General features: G+C 38.4%; 1 protein-coding gene and 1 non-coding gene across 2 annotated transcripts; both read left to right on the top strand.

Moving 5' to 3' along the window:
- The first annotated feature begins 4944 nt into the window (after window positions 1-4944).
- LOC145959400 (uncharacterized) lies at window positions 4945-15177 on the top strand. The gene is made up of 5 exons (XM_083078223.1): window positions 4945-5277; window positions 6219-7433; window positions 7476-9102; window positions 10969-11211; window positions 15098-15177. The coding sequence occupies exons 1-5, from the start codon at window positions 4945-4947 to the stop codon at window positions 15175-15177; spliced, it is 3498 nt and encodes a 1165-aa protein (XP_082934349.1).
- Window positions 9512-9585, top strand: Trnaa-ggc (transfer RNA alanine (anticodon GGC)). The gene has a single exon. It is a non-coding gene; the product is annotated as a tRNA-Ala (tRNA).

Here is a 15177-nt window from a genome sequence, read left to right as displayed (position 1 = left end):
TAATTCTTATGACTAAAACTAAATACGAGAGAGATAGCGATCGTAGCGGTAAACGAACGAACTAGCGATTACTGGTTTTACAGTGAAATTTACTGGTTTTACAGTGAATTTTATTTTAACTGACCATAATCAGTGAGATATAAGATAAAATAACAAAAAAATAAGCGTTTCCACTGAAAATCAGTAAAATACTCACTGATTCTCAGTGAAATCTTATTTTACTGTTTAAATTAGTGATATTTTCACTGATTCACTTTTAGAGAGTAAGTATAGTTTAGGATTAATTATATTGCGATATTTTACGATATCTTGCGATACTTATAGCATAGAGTATTAAATCGATGATGATGAGTGGAAATAAAAATTGATGATGATGAGTAGTAGAAAGAAAAGTCGATGATGATGAGTATAAATAAAAATCGATGATGATGAGTATACATAAAAATCGATGATGATGAGTACATATATAAATCGATGATGATGAGCATAAATAAAAATCGATGATGATGAGTATAAATAAAAAACAATGATGATGAGTAAATATATAAATCGATGATGATGAGTATAAATAAAAATCGATGATGATGAGTATAAACAAAAATCGATGATGATAAGTAGATATATAAATTCTGTATCAAGGGATAGTTTAGGTTTAATTTATTGCGATACTTTGCGATATTTTGGGGCGCAGGGTAATATTAATTATCTAGGGATAGTTTACGATTACTAACATTGCGATATTTTACGATATTTTGCGATATTTACGAGCGTAGAGTAATATTCTGTATCCATTGGTAGTTTAGATTTATTTATATTGCGATATTTTGGGGCGCAGTGTAATATTAATTATCTATAGATAGTATAGGATTAATTACAATGCGATATTTTGCGATATTTTGCGATATCTTGGGGCGCAGAGTATTATTCTGTATCTAGGGGTAGTTTAGGCTTATTTATATTGTGATATTTTTCGATATTTCGGGGCGCAGTGTAATATTAATTATCTATAGATAGTATAGGATTAATTACAATGCGATATTTTGCGATATTTTGCGATATCTTGGGGCGCAGAGTATTATTCTGTATCTAGGGGTAGTTTAGGCTTATTTATATTGTGATATTTTTCGATATTTCGGGGCGCAGTGTAATATTAATTATCTAGGGATAGTATAGGTTTAATTACAATGCGATATTTTGCGATATTTTGTGATATCTTGGAGCTCAGATTATTATTCTATATTTAAGGATAGTTTAGGTTTATTTATATTGCGATATTTTGTGATATTTGTGGGCGCAGTGTAATATTAATTATCTACAGATAGCATAGGTTTAATTACAATAGTAACACGAAATAAAACAATCGAATTATAAATGTAAATAATTAGCATAACGAAAGACTTCATGATGAATAGTTTTGTGGGTGATCTCAGGATATAAGAAATTAACGTTTCGCAGTTAGATAGCTCCGAGTTTATTTCAATCTATAAATTTGAGCGTCTTGTATACTATGTGAAGTCTTGTGTGTACTGTGTGAAGGCGCGATGTGAGCTGTCTGTAGATGCGCTGTAGACTCGTCGAAAGCGGGATACTGAATGAATCCTGGAAAACCAGGATTCGGCATGCGCGATTCGGGAGAAAGTTTTATAATCGGAAAGATTCTCGGAGGGACGAGTGACCGTTGTGTAGGAAAAAACCGTGTGCTTGCCATATGTTAATCGGCGATGTAAGGGATCGATGGAAGGCTGCGTAACATGCAAGGGTTGTAAAATTTACGAAAGTGAAAACGGAGTAGGAGACAATCGTCCCTACGCGGTCAACGATGAGGGTGACGTAGCGCATGTGTGTCGCTACAGTTTAATAAATAATCAATTAATCTTAATCAATAAATTAAAATACTTCTATAATTTAATATTTCTGGCGCAAATATTTTATATTACAGAAAATATTTCGGCAACGAGAGAATTATCAATAACACCGTATTCGACCTTGATAAACAGAATCACGCTATTGTTAATATGTTACATGGCTTTATTATCATTCGCACAGTGACCTTGAGTAGTGACGTAGAGACGTTTCACATGTTATCAAATTCTTTCTTTACATATTCAACCTTGGCGATATAAACAATACCGCGGTAATGTTTCTGACTTACGATCATTCGCTCAGTGGCTCTTGAGCAGTGAAGTAGTGATGTGAGACGTTTCATATATCAAATTCTTTCTCTGAACACATTTGCAAGTGCAACGAGGAACTTTTCGTGAATGAGTGTAAGTGCAACGAGGAATTCAAATGAGTGCAACGAGGATTGAAGTGCCACGAGGAAAAAGCGAAGAAAGCAAAAGGAAAAAGAAGGTTTTGGAAATGGATGGATCAATAAGATATGATGTAAGTCATTAATATAAATTATTTATCACATTCATTATTTATTATATTGTTGCGTCCCCGCGTCCCGTTCCGCTGAATGTATTCGTCACCTGTTGAATTCTTTCGAAGAAGATCGTTTCCGCGCACGTTGTCAAGATGTTGTTAAACAACGACTGTCAGAGAGTCTGAGCCCAGCTGTCAAGCTGTGCGGACGCGCGTCTATTTGTGATCTATTTTACGATTATTCTGAATTCTTGTATGTTACTCGCGGTTTATTAAAATTCTTGTGCACTTTAAATCGCGTTATTAGCTACGTATGGCACGCCATTTTGCTATTTAATATCATCATAAAAATTTTACCACATTAAAATAATACTCAAGAAAAAGAAATTATTATTATATCTAGACATATTTATAATTCATCAAATTATTATTTAGCTATAACATAATTGAAAATGCAGAATTAAAATTATGTCTAGACAAAATATTAATTCTGAATTTATTTTATGTTATAACATAAATATTTTTTCGGGAATTAAAATTATGTACATAATTTTCATTCCCGAATTTTTATTATGTACATAATTTTAATTCCCAAATTTCCATTATGTACATAATTTTAATTTCCGAATTAAAATTCACGAATTAAAATTACGTACATAATTTTAATTCCGAATTTCCATTATGTACATAATTTTAATTCCCGAATTTCCATTATGTACATAATTTTAATTTCCGAATTTCCATTATGTACATAATTTTAATTCCCGAATTTCCAGTATGTATATAATTTTAATTCCTGAATTAAAATTCACGAATTAAAATTATGTACATAATGGAAATTCGTGAACTTTAGGAAATTAAAACGGTTATGGTGGCAACCCTGCGCGTCCACGCGCGGCGCTAATGTGCAGAGCATAGACTTATATAATAGACCAAGCCAACCGTGAGAGCAACCCACGCTGGCACAAAAGTGAGAGAGCAATAGCTGGAGTTGTGCTCTCTCTGTCTAAATGTGATAAGGTGGGGATAAAGGAGAGAATAAGATAGAATAAGATATAGTGCCTTCTCCGCCTTCTCCGTCTTCTCCGTCTTCTCCCACTCTCTCTCAAATATGAGAGAGAGCGGACGACTCCATCACTATCTCTGTCCTTCTATGTCGGCGTGCGTGCGCCCATAAGATGGCGCGGTCTATTATATAAGTCTATGGTGCAGAGTGGCGTGAGTTCCATGCTCATTGGTTTAGGCCCAATTCCGCAACTTCCAAATGCGCAGGGTTGCCAAGTAATTTTAATTCCCGCATTTCCATTATGTACATAATTTTAATTCGTGAATTTTAATTCCCGAATTAAATTTTTATTATGTACATAATTTTAATTCCCGAATTAAAATTATGTACATAATAAAAATTCGGGAATGAAAATTAGGTATATAATTTTAATTCGGGAATTAAAATTATGTACATAATACAAATTCTGAATAAATATTGTCTTGACATAATGTTCGAGAAAGTAAAAGTTTTATAGAGAGTTTATAAATTATATTATTATTTTGCTTCTCGAACGTCCTAAAGCGAGACGACACGTTCGAGGCCTTATTTTCGTTCTGTTTTTGTGATTTCTTCACATCGTCCGGTTCTGACAAACACCTCAGTGTCGATCACCGATTGGCTCTCGGAATCGAACGATCGAGATTCTGATTGTTATGGTTCACGCATCGACCGTGACTATTGTCCGTGGATCAAAAGGAAGGACTTTTCGTCAAGCACTGTGCTGCGAGCCTTCATCGGGAACACCAAAAGTCTATTGTTAATACAATTATAATCAAAACGATAATTCGCGTGTCCGATTATATCTTGCTGTCGCGTGCTATTATCTCAGACGGTCGTGGAGTTGATGTCGAATTAGAATAAACTCTTATAAACCCATTAACCCGGCTCCAATTCTACGTCCTGTCTCTCCAATCGGCGAAACAAATAAAAATTTGTTAATGTGGACGTGTAAATCGAAGGCGCGGCTACATTCAATGGTCCTTCGAGCCGGATCCTCGAGACAGATAGTAATTCGGTAATCAGTTCGCGGAGTGCGAGTGAGAACGCTGACACGCGAGTGTAGCAGCACTTATAAAACTGTCGCGTGAGACTGAGACGGTGCGCGATATCCAAACAGCTATCCGCATTCCGCTGCCGCAAATAATAACGCGAGTCCGTTGAAAGGATTCCCGCGTAAATAAAGTTCGCGCAGTCAACTTTGCGTCAGTTCGCACTATTAAAGTTGTGCTCTTAAGCACAACGTATCATTATTACTTGCGCCCTGCGTAATTCGTAGTGCCGCACAAATCTCGCGCTTCTTAGCGCTTTGCACAGCTTAAGTGCAATCTTTGTGCTCTTTGGCACTCCGCACCTCAGAGTGCGTCTTGCGTAATCCGCATTTACATATATTTGCCGCGCGCTTTCGCGCGCTGCACAGTTAAGTGCAAATTATAGTGCGTCTACGCACATCCGCGTGCGACGAACTGTCGTCTCGCATCAGCATCTTAACGACCAACAAGTGGTAAATTGTTGCTGAAAGGCCTACCGTCATGACGAACTTGCTGCAGGGCCTCCTCATCGAGCAATCTATTACAATAAGCTCGATGAAGCGAGTATTCCCCAACTTTAAGAAAATGGGCAAGGCCAACGTCACACAATACAAGGCGAAGCGTCGACTGGACACCTTGGAGACATTGTGGGAAAGGTGTCAACGTCTCAACGTCCAGCTTCAGCAGATAGCAACGGCCGACGAACAGCGTACCGTCAAATACTTCACCGAGGAGGAATTCTTCGCGGCCGAGGACGTCTACCACGAAGCGGCGGACTACCTCGTAGACGTGATAGGTAAACTCTCCCGGTGCGACCCGAATGCTGCATCATCGGTAAGCGACGTTTCTTCTCGCGAATTGTCTGGTGCGGTTACATTGCAATTACCACGAATCTCGTTGCCGAAATTTTCCGGTAATTTCGCGGAATGGGAAAACTTTCGTGGAATATTCGAATCGCTCGTCGCCTCGAAAGAATCGCTATCGAATACGCAGAAATTACATTATTTAAAAGCCAGTATCACAGGCGAAGCCGTGGTATTAATTAATCACCTTAAGATTGCAGACACAAATTACGATGCTGCGTGGAAATTATGAAAACGGAATCCGCTGTTGAACTCAAAGGTTTACGCGATACCGTTGCCGCGTCATTAGTCGCGTTAACAAAGAGTGACCGCAAAATCAGTGGTTTTTTCGCCTATTTTTGGTCCCGCGATATTGGAGCTGAATTGTGTGTCAAATGATACCTTATGACAAGACATCAATCACAAAAAATTTTTAAGTTGAGGTGAGAATTGATTCCAGAGATATGGGAGGTCAAAGTAGTCAAAATTCATTAACTCGTCAGCCCGTACGCTTTAAAGCACGAATTTTTCTTTCAGTCCGATAATTTAAAACTTCGTACCCGGGGGTTTTGCTAGCTGCTGACAATGAATTTGAAGTCAGATTTTTAAAATTCATAATGGCCGATTTAATATGGCGGACCATGTATTTAAAAAATGTTTTAATTTCTTTTTCTTGTTAAGTAAATCGATCCACAAGTATGTGTGAAAACACATACTAAGATTTAGTTTTCTTGATTTTGTTCCTTGGAAATGCTTATGGATATATTACAAATATCAGGATTAGGTACATGTATCCCACGATATTGGCCATATCCAAGGAACCACACAATTGTCATAACATTAATGAATTTTAATAACTTTGACTTCCCATATCTTTGGAACCAATTCTCACCTCAACTTAAAAATTTTTTGTGATTGATATCTTGTCATAAGGTATCATTTGACACACAATTCAGTTCCAATATCGCGGGACCAAAAATAGGCGATTTTTGCGGTCACTCTTTAGGCAGACCTGTTGAAAAATGGGATGACTTATTAGTCTATATTATTTCGCAAAAATTTAGTCCACGCACACGTAATGAGTGGAATCTGCAACGCGGTAAATCAAGCGCATATCCGACGTTTGAAGAGATTCGCGATTTTATGACGCTGCGAATTCGAGGTCTTACCGATCATTCGAAGTTAAATACCGATACTTCGTCTCATAAAAGTAAAGGCTCTAATCGGGCCTCGGTGAATAACGTAACCACCGAAAAATGTTTGAATTGTTCCTGCAATCATAATTTGATGTTATGCGACGAGTTTAAGCGTAAATCCGTCGAACAGAGAACTCAGTTTCTCAAATCGCATAAATGTTGCTTTAACTGTTTAAAAGTCGGCCATTTCCCGACCTCTTGCAAGAGTAAAAAACGTTGTAATTTGTGCCGACGAGCTCATCATACGCTCTTGCATCGTGCCTCTAATATACCGGTACAGAATATTAATGAAAATTCTGTTTCGGAAAACAAAGCGCTTAACGCTCAACCGAGCGGCTCAGCCGCCCCTGAGATAAAGAACGAGACTGCCGTCGCTTCCGTTCAAACGATTCATACGCCGCTCAAAAATCCGCCGAACGTTTTATTAGCTACCACATGGGTAATACTTCGTACCATCGAAGGACGTAATTTTAAAGTGCGTGCGTTGTTAGATCAAGGCTCGGCTGTTAGTTTTATCTCGGAATCGTTGTGTCAAACTATGCGCACGAAACGTTACCGCGCGTGCCTCCACGTACAGTGTTTCGGCGAACGATACAGTGGCGTAGCGAAATCTCAGGTGCCTCTTGAGTCTTGTAACGGTCGAGGTTCCTCAACCTTTTCTTTGATGGCTTTCGTATATCAAAAAATTACATCATACGCGGGCTCAAGAACTAAGGCCGTAGATTCTTGGCTGCATTTACGGAAGTTATCTCTCGCGGATCCCGATCCGTTTAGCAATCACCCGATCCATCTGCTCATCGGATCAGATTTATATGGATCTTTGTTAAAGCAAAAGGTAAAACATGGGCCGACCGGAACTCCGACGGCCCAGCTTACTGCTTTAGGATGGATATTATCCGGTCCTACCGGAACTTCTAATTCAATCGCCGGTTCCGCGATTTCATTGAATTGTGTAACGATTCCTTCGCTCGATTTTCTCCTTCAAAAATTTTAGGAGATCGAGGAAATTTCTTCCAAACCTCAGCTGTCGGATGAAGATAAAAAATGCGAACAACATTTTATCGAAACACATCAGCGCGCCGCCGACGGCCGCTGTGTAATACGGTTACCATTTAAAACCAACCCTCCGCTCGACATCGGATCTTCGCACGAAACAGCCGCGCTTCTTTATTCGAAATTAGAACAACGCCTACGAAAAAATCCGGAGCTCGCGAAACCCTATCATTCTTTCTTAAATGAATATCAATCTATGGGTCATATGGAACCTATCTCCGACGAAAATCCGACGCTTTGCCAAGCGGTATATATATCGCATCATCCGGTACTACGCGAGTCTAGCAGCACAAAACTTCGCGTAGTATTTAACGCGTCGTGCAAAACGAGTAACGGTTCTACATTAAATGATCACTTAATGACCGGGCCTAAATTACAACGCGATTTGTCCTCGATTATCCTTCGTTGGCGTCAGTTTCGTTATGTGTACACCGCCGATATCGAAAAAATGTTTCGACAGATCCGCGTTCATCGAGACGATGTCGATTTTTTACGGATTTTTTGGCGATCTAATATTAATTCTCCGATACAATCTTATCGATTGCTTACGGTTACATATGGTACAGCTCCAGCTCCGTATTTAGCAATGCGCGTTATTAATCAATTAGCGCTCGACGACGGTCATTCTTTTCCAAAAGCACAAGCAATAGTACAAGATTTTATTTACGTCGATGACGTTCTATTTGGCGCCGATGAAGTTCCGTCGCTCAAAGAAAGTCGCGATCAGCTTATGAAATTGATGGCGCGAGGCGGTTTTCATTTACGCAAATGGGCTGCCAATTCTATAGAATTGTTAACCGATATTCCTCCGGGAAAGCATGAACTCGCTGTCGCTCGTACATTCGATAAGGATGATACGCTTAAAGTGCTCGGACTTGAGTGGATACCACGAGAAGATTCTTTTCGTTTTCGAATCGAGTCACCTCCGGTCAGTATGAATACGAAACGTTTGATACTATCATTTGTCGCGAAGTTCTTCGATCCACTGGGATGGGCTTCTCCGGTAATAATCACCGCGAAAATTATGATTCAAGAACTGTGGCTAAGAAAACTTGATTGGGATTTTCCTATCCCGGCAGAATTGTTAGAGTCCTGGAGAAAATACTGCGCGGAATTCATAAAATTAAAAGAAATTCGTATTCCGCGATGGACGGGAATGCATCCGGAAAATTCGGCTATCGAGTTGCACGGGTTCGCCGACGCGTCTAATCGCGCATACGCCGTTTATTTAAGAATTCTCCGATCGCTCAGCAAATTTTCAGTAGTCTTAATAACCGCAAAATCAAAGGTAGCGACGATTAAAACGATTAGCGTGCCACGTCTAGAATCGAATGCCATAGTCCTATTAACTCGATTGCTAGAATTCGTGCAAAAATCGTTAAATTTGCAGCATATTCCGATGTACGGATGGACAGATTCTTCTGTCGCGCTCGCATGGTTACGAGGCCATCCATCAAAATGGACTACTTATGTGGCGCATCGTGTATCGGAAGTACAAACTCGGCTGCCGTCGGTTAAATGGAATCACGTTCCATCTAAAGAAAATCCAGCGGATTGCGCGTCGCGAGGTTTGTCGCCTGCTGAATTCCGCGACTTCGAACTTCGGTGGGCCGGCCCTGCCTGGTTACGTTCCCCTTCTACCGCGTGGCCGATACATAATAAATTAAAAATTCAACTCGATGCCGATCGTCAGATTATCAAAACCGAATCGCGAAATACGATTGTTTGTCATGCTCAACATATTCTGGAGTGGAAATTACCGAACGAAGTCTCTACATGGAAGAAGTTAATTAAAGTTTTGATCATTACGCAATTACATCCGCGATAGGCTCTTATTACCCGAATATTAATATCACATATTTTATATTCGAGAGCCGACATCAAAGAAATTTAATGTTTATTTACGCTGTAGGGTGAAAAAGAAGCATCTTTACACTTAGTGTTTTTAGGCAATGAGAGAAGTATCGGATCGAAAGGGTCTGAATAGCTCAGTGGTAAGAGCAGTCGCCCGGCAAGCGAAAGACTCGGGTTCGATTCCCGATTCAGCGACTTTCGGACCGATATTTTTCTCGCCTACTTCCATCTAGGGGGGTTAGAGGGGAATTTGTTGGAATTAAATCTCAAACCAAGAGATTATTCCAAGTAAAGTTTTGATCATTACGCAATTACATCCGCGATAGGCTCTTATTACCCGAATATTAATATCACATATTTTATATTCGAGAGCCGACATCAAAGAAATTTAATGAAGTTAATTAGAGTCACGGCACGCGTGCAACGTTTTATTAATAATCTAAAATGTCGCGCGACCGATACGACAGCGAATACGACGTGCTTGTCCGCTGCCGAACTCAACGAAGCTTCTTTGTTTTAGCTCCGTTACGTGCAACAACGTTATTTTCCATCCGGAATTCAAGCGTTAAACGATAATTGTTTACTGCCAAGATCCAGTTCTTTGTTATCACTTCACCCCTTTCTCGGGAAAGATAAATTAATTCGCCTTGGCGGGCGGATTGAGGATTCGTCACTTAGTTATGATGAACGGCATCCTATAATTTTACCGAAACATCGAATTTCGGATTTATTAATCGCTCAAGCTCATAAAGCCTCTCTTCATGGGGGCACTCAATTAATGTTAAGAATTTTACGCCAAAATTATTGGATAATTTCAGCGCGCACCAGTGTAAAATCTTTTATGCGTAGTTGTGTAAAGTGCGTACGCGAACGCGCGCGTACCTCGCAACAGCTGATGGGGAATCTTCCCCGGCCCCGCGTTACGCCTTCGACTCCGTTCTCACACATAGGCGTCGATTACGCCGGGCCGATGAATATTATTCCGTCAGTCGGCCGCGGCCAACGATCCAAAAAATATTATGTTGCCGTTTTTATTTGTCTCTCGACAAAGGCCGTCCATTTAGAATACGTAGATGATTACGCTACTATCGGTTTTCTCTCCGCCTTTCGGAGATTTGCAAGCCGTCGCGGTCTTCCATCCGACATGTACAGTGATAACGGCACTAATTTTTAAGGCGCAGACCGCGAATTATACACTACCTTTCAGCGACTTGTTGCCGACCCTCAAATGCAAGACGCTATTGCTAATGATAACGTAAAATGGCATTTTATACCTCCCTCCGCTCCGCATTTCGGCGGACTTTGGGAAGCCGGTATCAAAGGGTTAAAATTTTATTTGAAACGAGCGATTGGTTCCCGTACATTATCGCAGATCGAGTTTGCTACGCTGCTGTGTCAAATCGAGGCTTGTCTAAATTCGCGACCGATTTCAGCGTTACATGACGATCCGAATGACTTTTCCGCGTTAACTCCGGGTCATTTTTTAGTCGGTCGTCCGTTAGTAAGCCCGCCTGAATAATCTGTTTTAGATATCGATTCGAATCGGCTGTCTCGATGGCAGCAAGTGCGTGCGATTTTAGAGCAGATCTGGCGTTCTTGGTCTTCTGATTATTTGCATACATTGCAACAAAGGCGTAAATGGCAAGAAAACAAACCGGAGCTCAAAATTAACGAGCTGGTATTACTGAAAAATAATTTGGTACCTCCCTCGAAACGGGAGCTTGCCAGAATATTAGAAGTACATCCGGGATCAGATGGTCATGTCCGAGTAGTTACCTTGCGTACTGCCAAAACCACTCTAAAGCGACCAATAACGCAGATCTGTCAGCTACCGATATCGAGTGACACTGGCTCTTAAATTAATTTGCGTCTTCTTTCTGCGTTAAGGTTCGACTTGATTATCGTCACGTTCTGTGTATGTACATATATGTACTATGGCCCGTATTCTGAATCCTCTTTTATCGATAAAAGTGCTCCTAAAAGCGGCCTGTAGCCAATCAGAAGGCTTATATGCCACTTTTAGAGGTACTTTTATCGATAAAAGAGGATTCAGAATATGGGCCTATAAGAACGCCTATGTCAACAACTCTATGCTAAGATTTTCTGATTATGCTAACAAATTTCTTTCGAATGAATCACATTCGATCTTTATCTGTACTCTTCTATTATTATTATATGTTTATAATTTTACTGTAGAGCTCTTCGGACCGTCTGATCGAGAATTATCATAAGTTTATCATAAGAATTATCATAAGTTGCCGTGTACCGATTATGTTTGTAGGATTTAACCGGTTATTTCGTAACCTACCCGGTATACGATGCGAGCGGGATGTTCGAGAAAGTAAGAGTTTTAGAGAGTTTATAAATTATATTATTATTTTGCTTCTCGAACGTCCTAAAGCGAGACGACACGTTCGAGGCCTTATTTTTGTTCTGTTTTTGTGATTTCTTCACATCGTCCGGTTCTGACAAACACCTCAGTGTCGATCACCGATTGACTCTCGGAATCGAACAATCGAGATTCTGATTGTTATGGTTCACGCATCGACCGTGACTATTGTCCGTGGATCAAAAGGAAGGGCTTTTCGTCAAGCACTGTGCTGCGAGCCTTCACCGAGAACACACCAAAAGTCTACTGTTAATACAATTATAATCAAAACGATAATTCGCGTGTCCGATTATATCTTGCTGTCGCGTGCTATTATCTCAGACGGTCGTGGAGTTGATGTCGAATTAGAATAAACTCTTATATATCCATTAACCCGGCTCCAATTCTTTACGTCCTGTCTCTCCGATCGGCGAAACAAATAAAAATTTGTTAATGTGGACGTGTAAATCGAAGGCGCGGCTACACATAATAAAAATTTCTTTCGATTTAAAATTTAATATGAAATCTAGGATTAAAATGACAGTAACACGTAATTCTAATTTTCAATTTTTATGTTATAACATAATTTTTATTCACCGAATTTCTATTAGGACATGATATAATTTAATTCATGATTTTCTATCATGTCATAGCTTAATTTTAATTTACTGAATTATTATGATAGCTTACATAATTTATATTCCTACAATTATTTTGTTACGATATAAACAAAAATACATTAATATTATCTCATGACATAATAAAAATGAATTAATATTATATGTCTTGACATAAAAATAATTCCACGTAGGCTGTATCTTTTTCTATAGTCCATATTCTGAATCCTTTTTCATCGATGAAAGTGCCTCTAAAAGTGGCTTATAGCCAATCAGAAGGCTTATAAAGTCACTTTTAGAGGCACTTTTATCGATAAAAAAGGATTTAGAATATGGACCTATGTGTTTTGAATTAATTGTATGTCAAGACATAATTTTAATTTATTTTTATTATGTGATGACATAATTTATCATGTGATGACATAATTTATCATGTGATGACAATAAAAATGATGCCGAAAAATTATCTACTTCAGTTTAAATCAATTATTGAATTTTTATTTTAGGTTAAGAGAATCTTATTAATAAATAGCAAAACAGCGTGCCATAGTCTATGTGCCATAGTTACGAGTGTACGAGCGTCAGCGTATGCCGATTGTGTCGCGCACGTTCGATATATCGTTCCGCGGACGCAATAATTTATAAATTATTCATCATTAGTATATATTCAAAATATACATATTTCACATTTCGTTTTATTTCTTTGATAGTGATTCAATAGTGATTTTAAATTGTAACATATATGATACATATACTTATAAAAAATATTCCATTTTATTTTAAAGTGATTAAAACATTTATAAAATTTTTAATTAATATTTTCAGATATTTCTTATGTTTTATAAAATATTTCATATTAATATATTTATTTAAATATTTCACATATAAAAAAATAGAAATTTTTTTATTTATCGTATTTCTAAAATATCTAAGAAATATAAATTATTTTGTAATTACGCAATTTATAATATTAAAATATATCTATTTAAAAATAAAAATGTAAAAATTAATTGCGCGCAATAATTAGTTTTAAAATCAATTATTTTAAACATTGCTTTATGTAATATATTTTCTCTTATCATTTATATTTTTATTTATCGTTTATATTTGCGAATTTAAATTTATATAGTATATTACAAAATAAATTCCACAAAATATATTATATATAAAATTATATATAATATAACCCTTCCATTTTGGGTACACCTGGTCGGGGTGGGAGGGCTTAGTATTTGGATGGTGCCTTGAGGTTTATTTTAAATTTTTCTATTTAGGATAAATCTTAAGGGGAGCCTGAAGGGGAAACTAAGTACCCAGCGCAGCATTGCCACGAGTCGCACAATGGCTCTTATGTGGCACGCGCATTTAATGCGTTGGACGCACTTTGCGACTTTCCATCGTCAGTGTCGTCAACGTGTCGCGGACGGCGGCGTTTCCTTATCGCGTTTTCGCGTTGTAGTATTCTCGCGTCGTCGCGTTTTCGCGCTTCCGCATTGGACTTTTTCATATAAAATCCCAATTTCATTTATTGTCACGAGTCTTTACTTCCGATGCCAACTAACTGGGATGTTTCGAGTTTGCACACGTTGCTATGCAACGTACACTCGCGCTTCGTGCTTCGTGCTTCGTCAAGTGATTCGGCCCGAATTAGTTAAAACTCGATCGATTGCTCGGAATGGTCGATAGGTCCCTTCTCTTTGCTCGTCTACAGCCACACGCACTGCGTGTGTTAATCCTGTCAAGGAGTCAAATAGATTCCCCTAGGCACGATTTTCGCTCGGTAAAAGGGGTTGTCTCCCCATTTTCTAAATTGCTGAATGTTAGCATTTAAAAAATGTGGGTATCCTCTTCTTTTGCCGTCTACCAGCCTGGTGTAGCATATAGCAACCGCGAGAGGCATAATATGTCCGGGCGGAGCACCTGAAATCATGCTTAGCGGGTCCAGGTTTGATACGAGATAGGATAATTATGCGCGAAAAAGAGTTGGTGAACTTCATTTTCCTCTATTTCCGTCAATCGTTTCGTCTTCTTTCCGGTTTGGGCTTAGTCCTTGCTCGTTGTATCGTTGCAATCTCGACCTGTTGACTTGAAGCTGATCCTCGTAAGTGAAATGGAATTTTCGCTCGTACCGAAACCGAGAGTGCCGTTCAAAGTATATACATATTAAGTATGTACATCGCGCGATCAAATAGAAAATTTTTTATCGTACCGAAATAGTGCGGGAACCGCTCAGTATCGCGCGTAAAAGTGCGAAAATAGCGATAAAAATATCACTCGTGAGTGCGGGAGTGCCGTTAAGTATCGCGCATCTAAGACTGAGAGGAGGAGGAGGCCTAGGAGAGGCATCAGACTCCGGCAGAACAACCTTCTGGTAAGCAATTTATTTATTTGTAATTATATATTAAATATATTTATTGTAATTTAAAAATTAAACAATTAATTGCAACAATTAATTTGATCTTTTTATTTATATGATTTAAATAAGAGAGGATTGAAGAAAAAGATTTTTAAATAAAAGCTATAATCTTGAAAAGGTATAAGGTTTTATAAAGTTATTAAAGAATTATTAGTAATGTTTTTATTTTAATTTATAGAATTATTTTATTAATCTACTTATTATTATATGGATCGAATATAAAATTGAATATATACAATAATAATTTTTTGAAATATTAGTTATTTTGGACGCTATTACAATTGAGATTTTCTATTTGTATGTTATAGATCGACGTAGCAATCCTGACAATCTGAGAGGAGGAGCAGGCCTAGAAGAGGCATCGGGCGCCGGCAGAGCAACCTTCTAG

Source organism: Camponotus vicinus, unplaced genomic scaffold (assembly GCF_025532165.1).
Source record: "Camponotus vicinus isolate PSW18456_S1 unplaced genomic scaffold, iyCamVici1.0 SCAF_1, whole genome shotgun sequence".
Taxonomy (NCBI): domain Eukaryota; kingdom Metazoa; phylum Arthropoda; class Insecta; order Hymenoptera; family Formicidae; genus Camponotus; species Camponotus vicinus.
This window is presented reverse-complemented; position numbering and strand designations above follow the sequence as displayed.

What these genes read in the sequence shown, in the direction of transcription:
- LOC145959400 (XM_083078223.1), top strand. Translation starts at nt 4,945, where the DNA reads ATGACGAACTTGCTGCAGGGCCTCCTCATCGAGCAATCTATTACAATA. An exon ending in CCGCGATTTCATTGAATTGT is followed by an intron (nt 7,434 to 7,475) that starts GTAACGATTCCT and finishes CAAAAATTTTAG; the next exon opens with GAGATCGAGGAAATTTCTTC. An exon ending in GCGACCAATAACGCAGATCT is followed by an intron (nt 11,212 to 15,097) that starts GTCAGCTACCGA and finishes TGTATGTTATAG; the next exon opens with ATCGACGTAGCAATCCTGAC.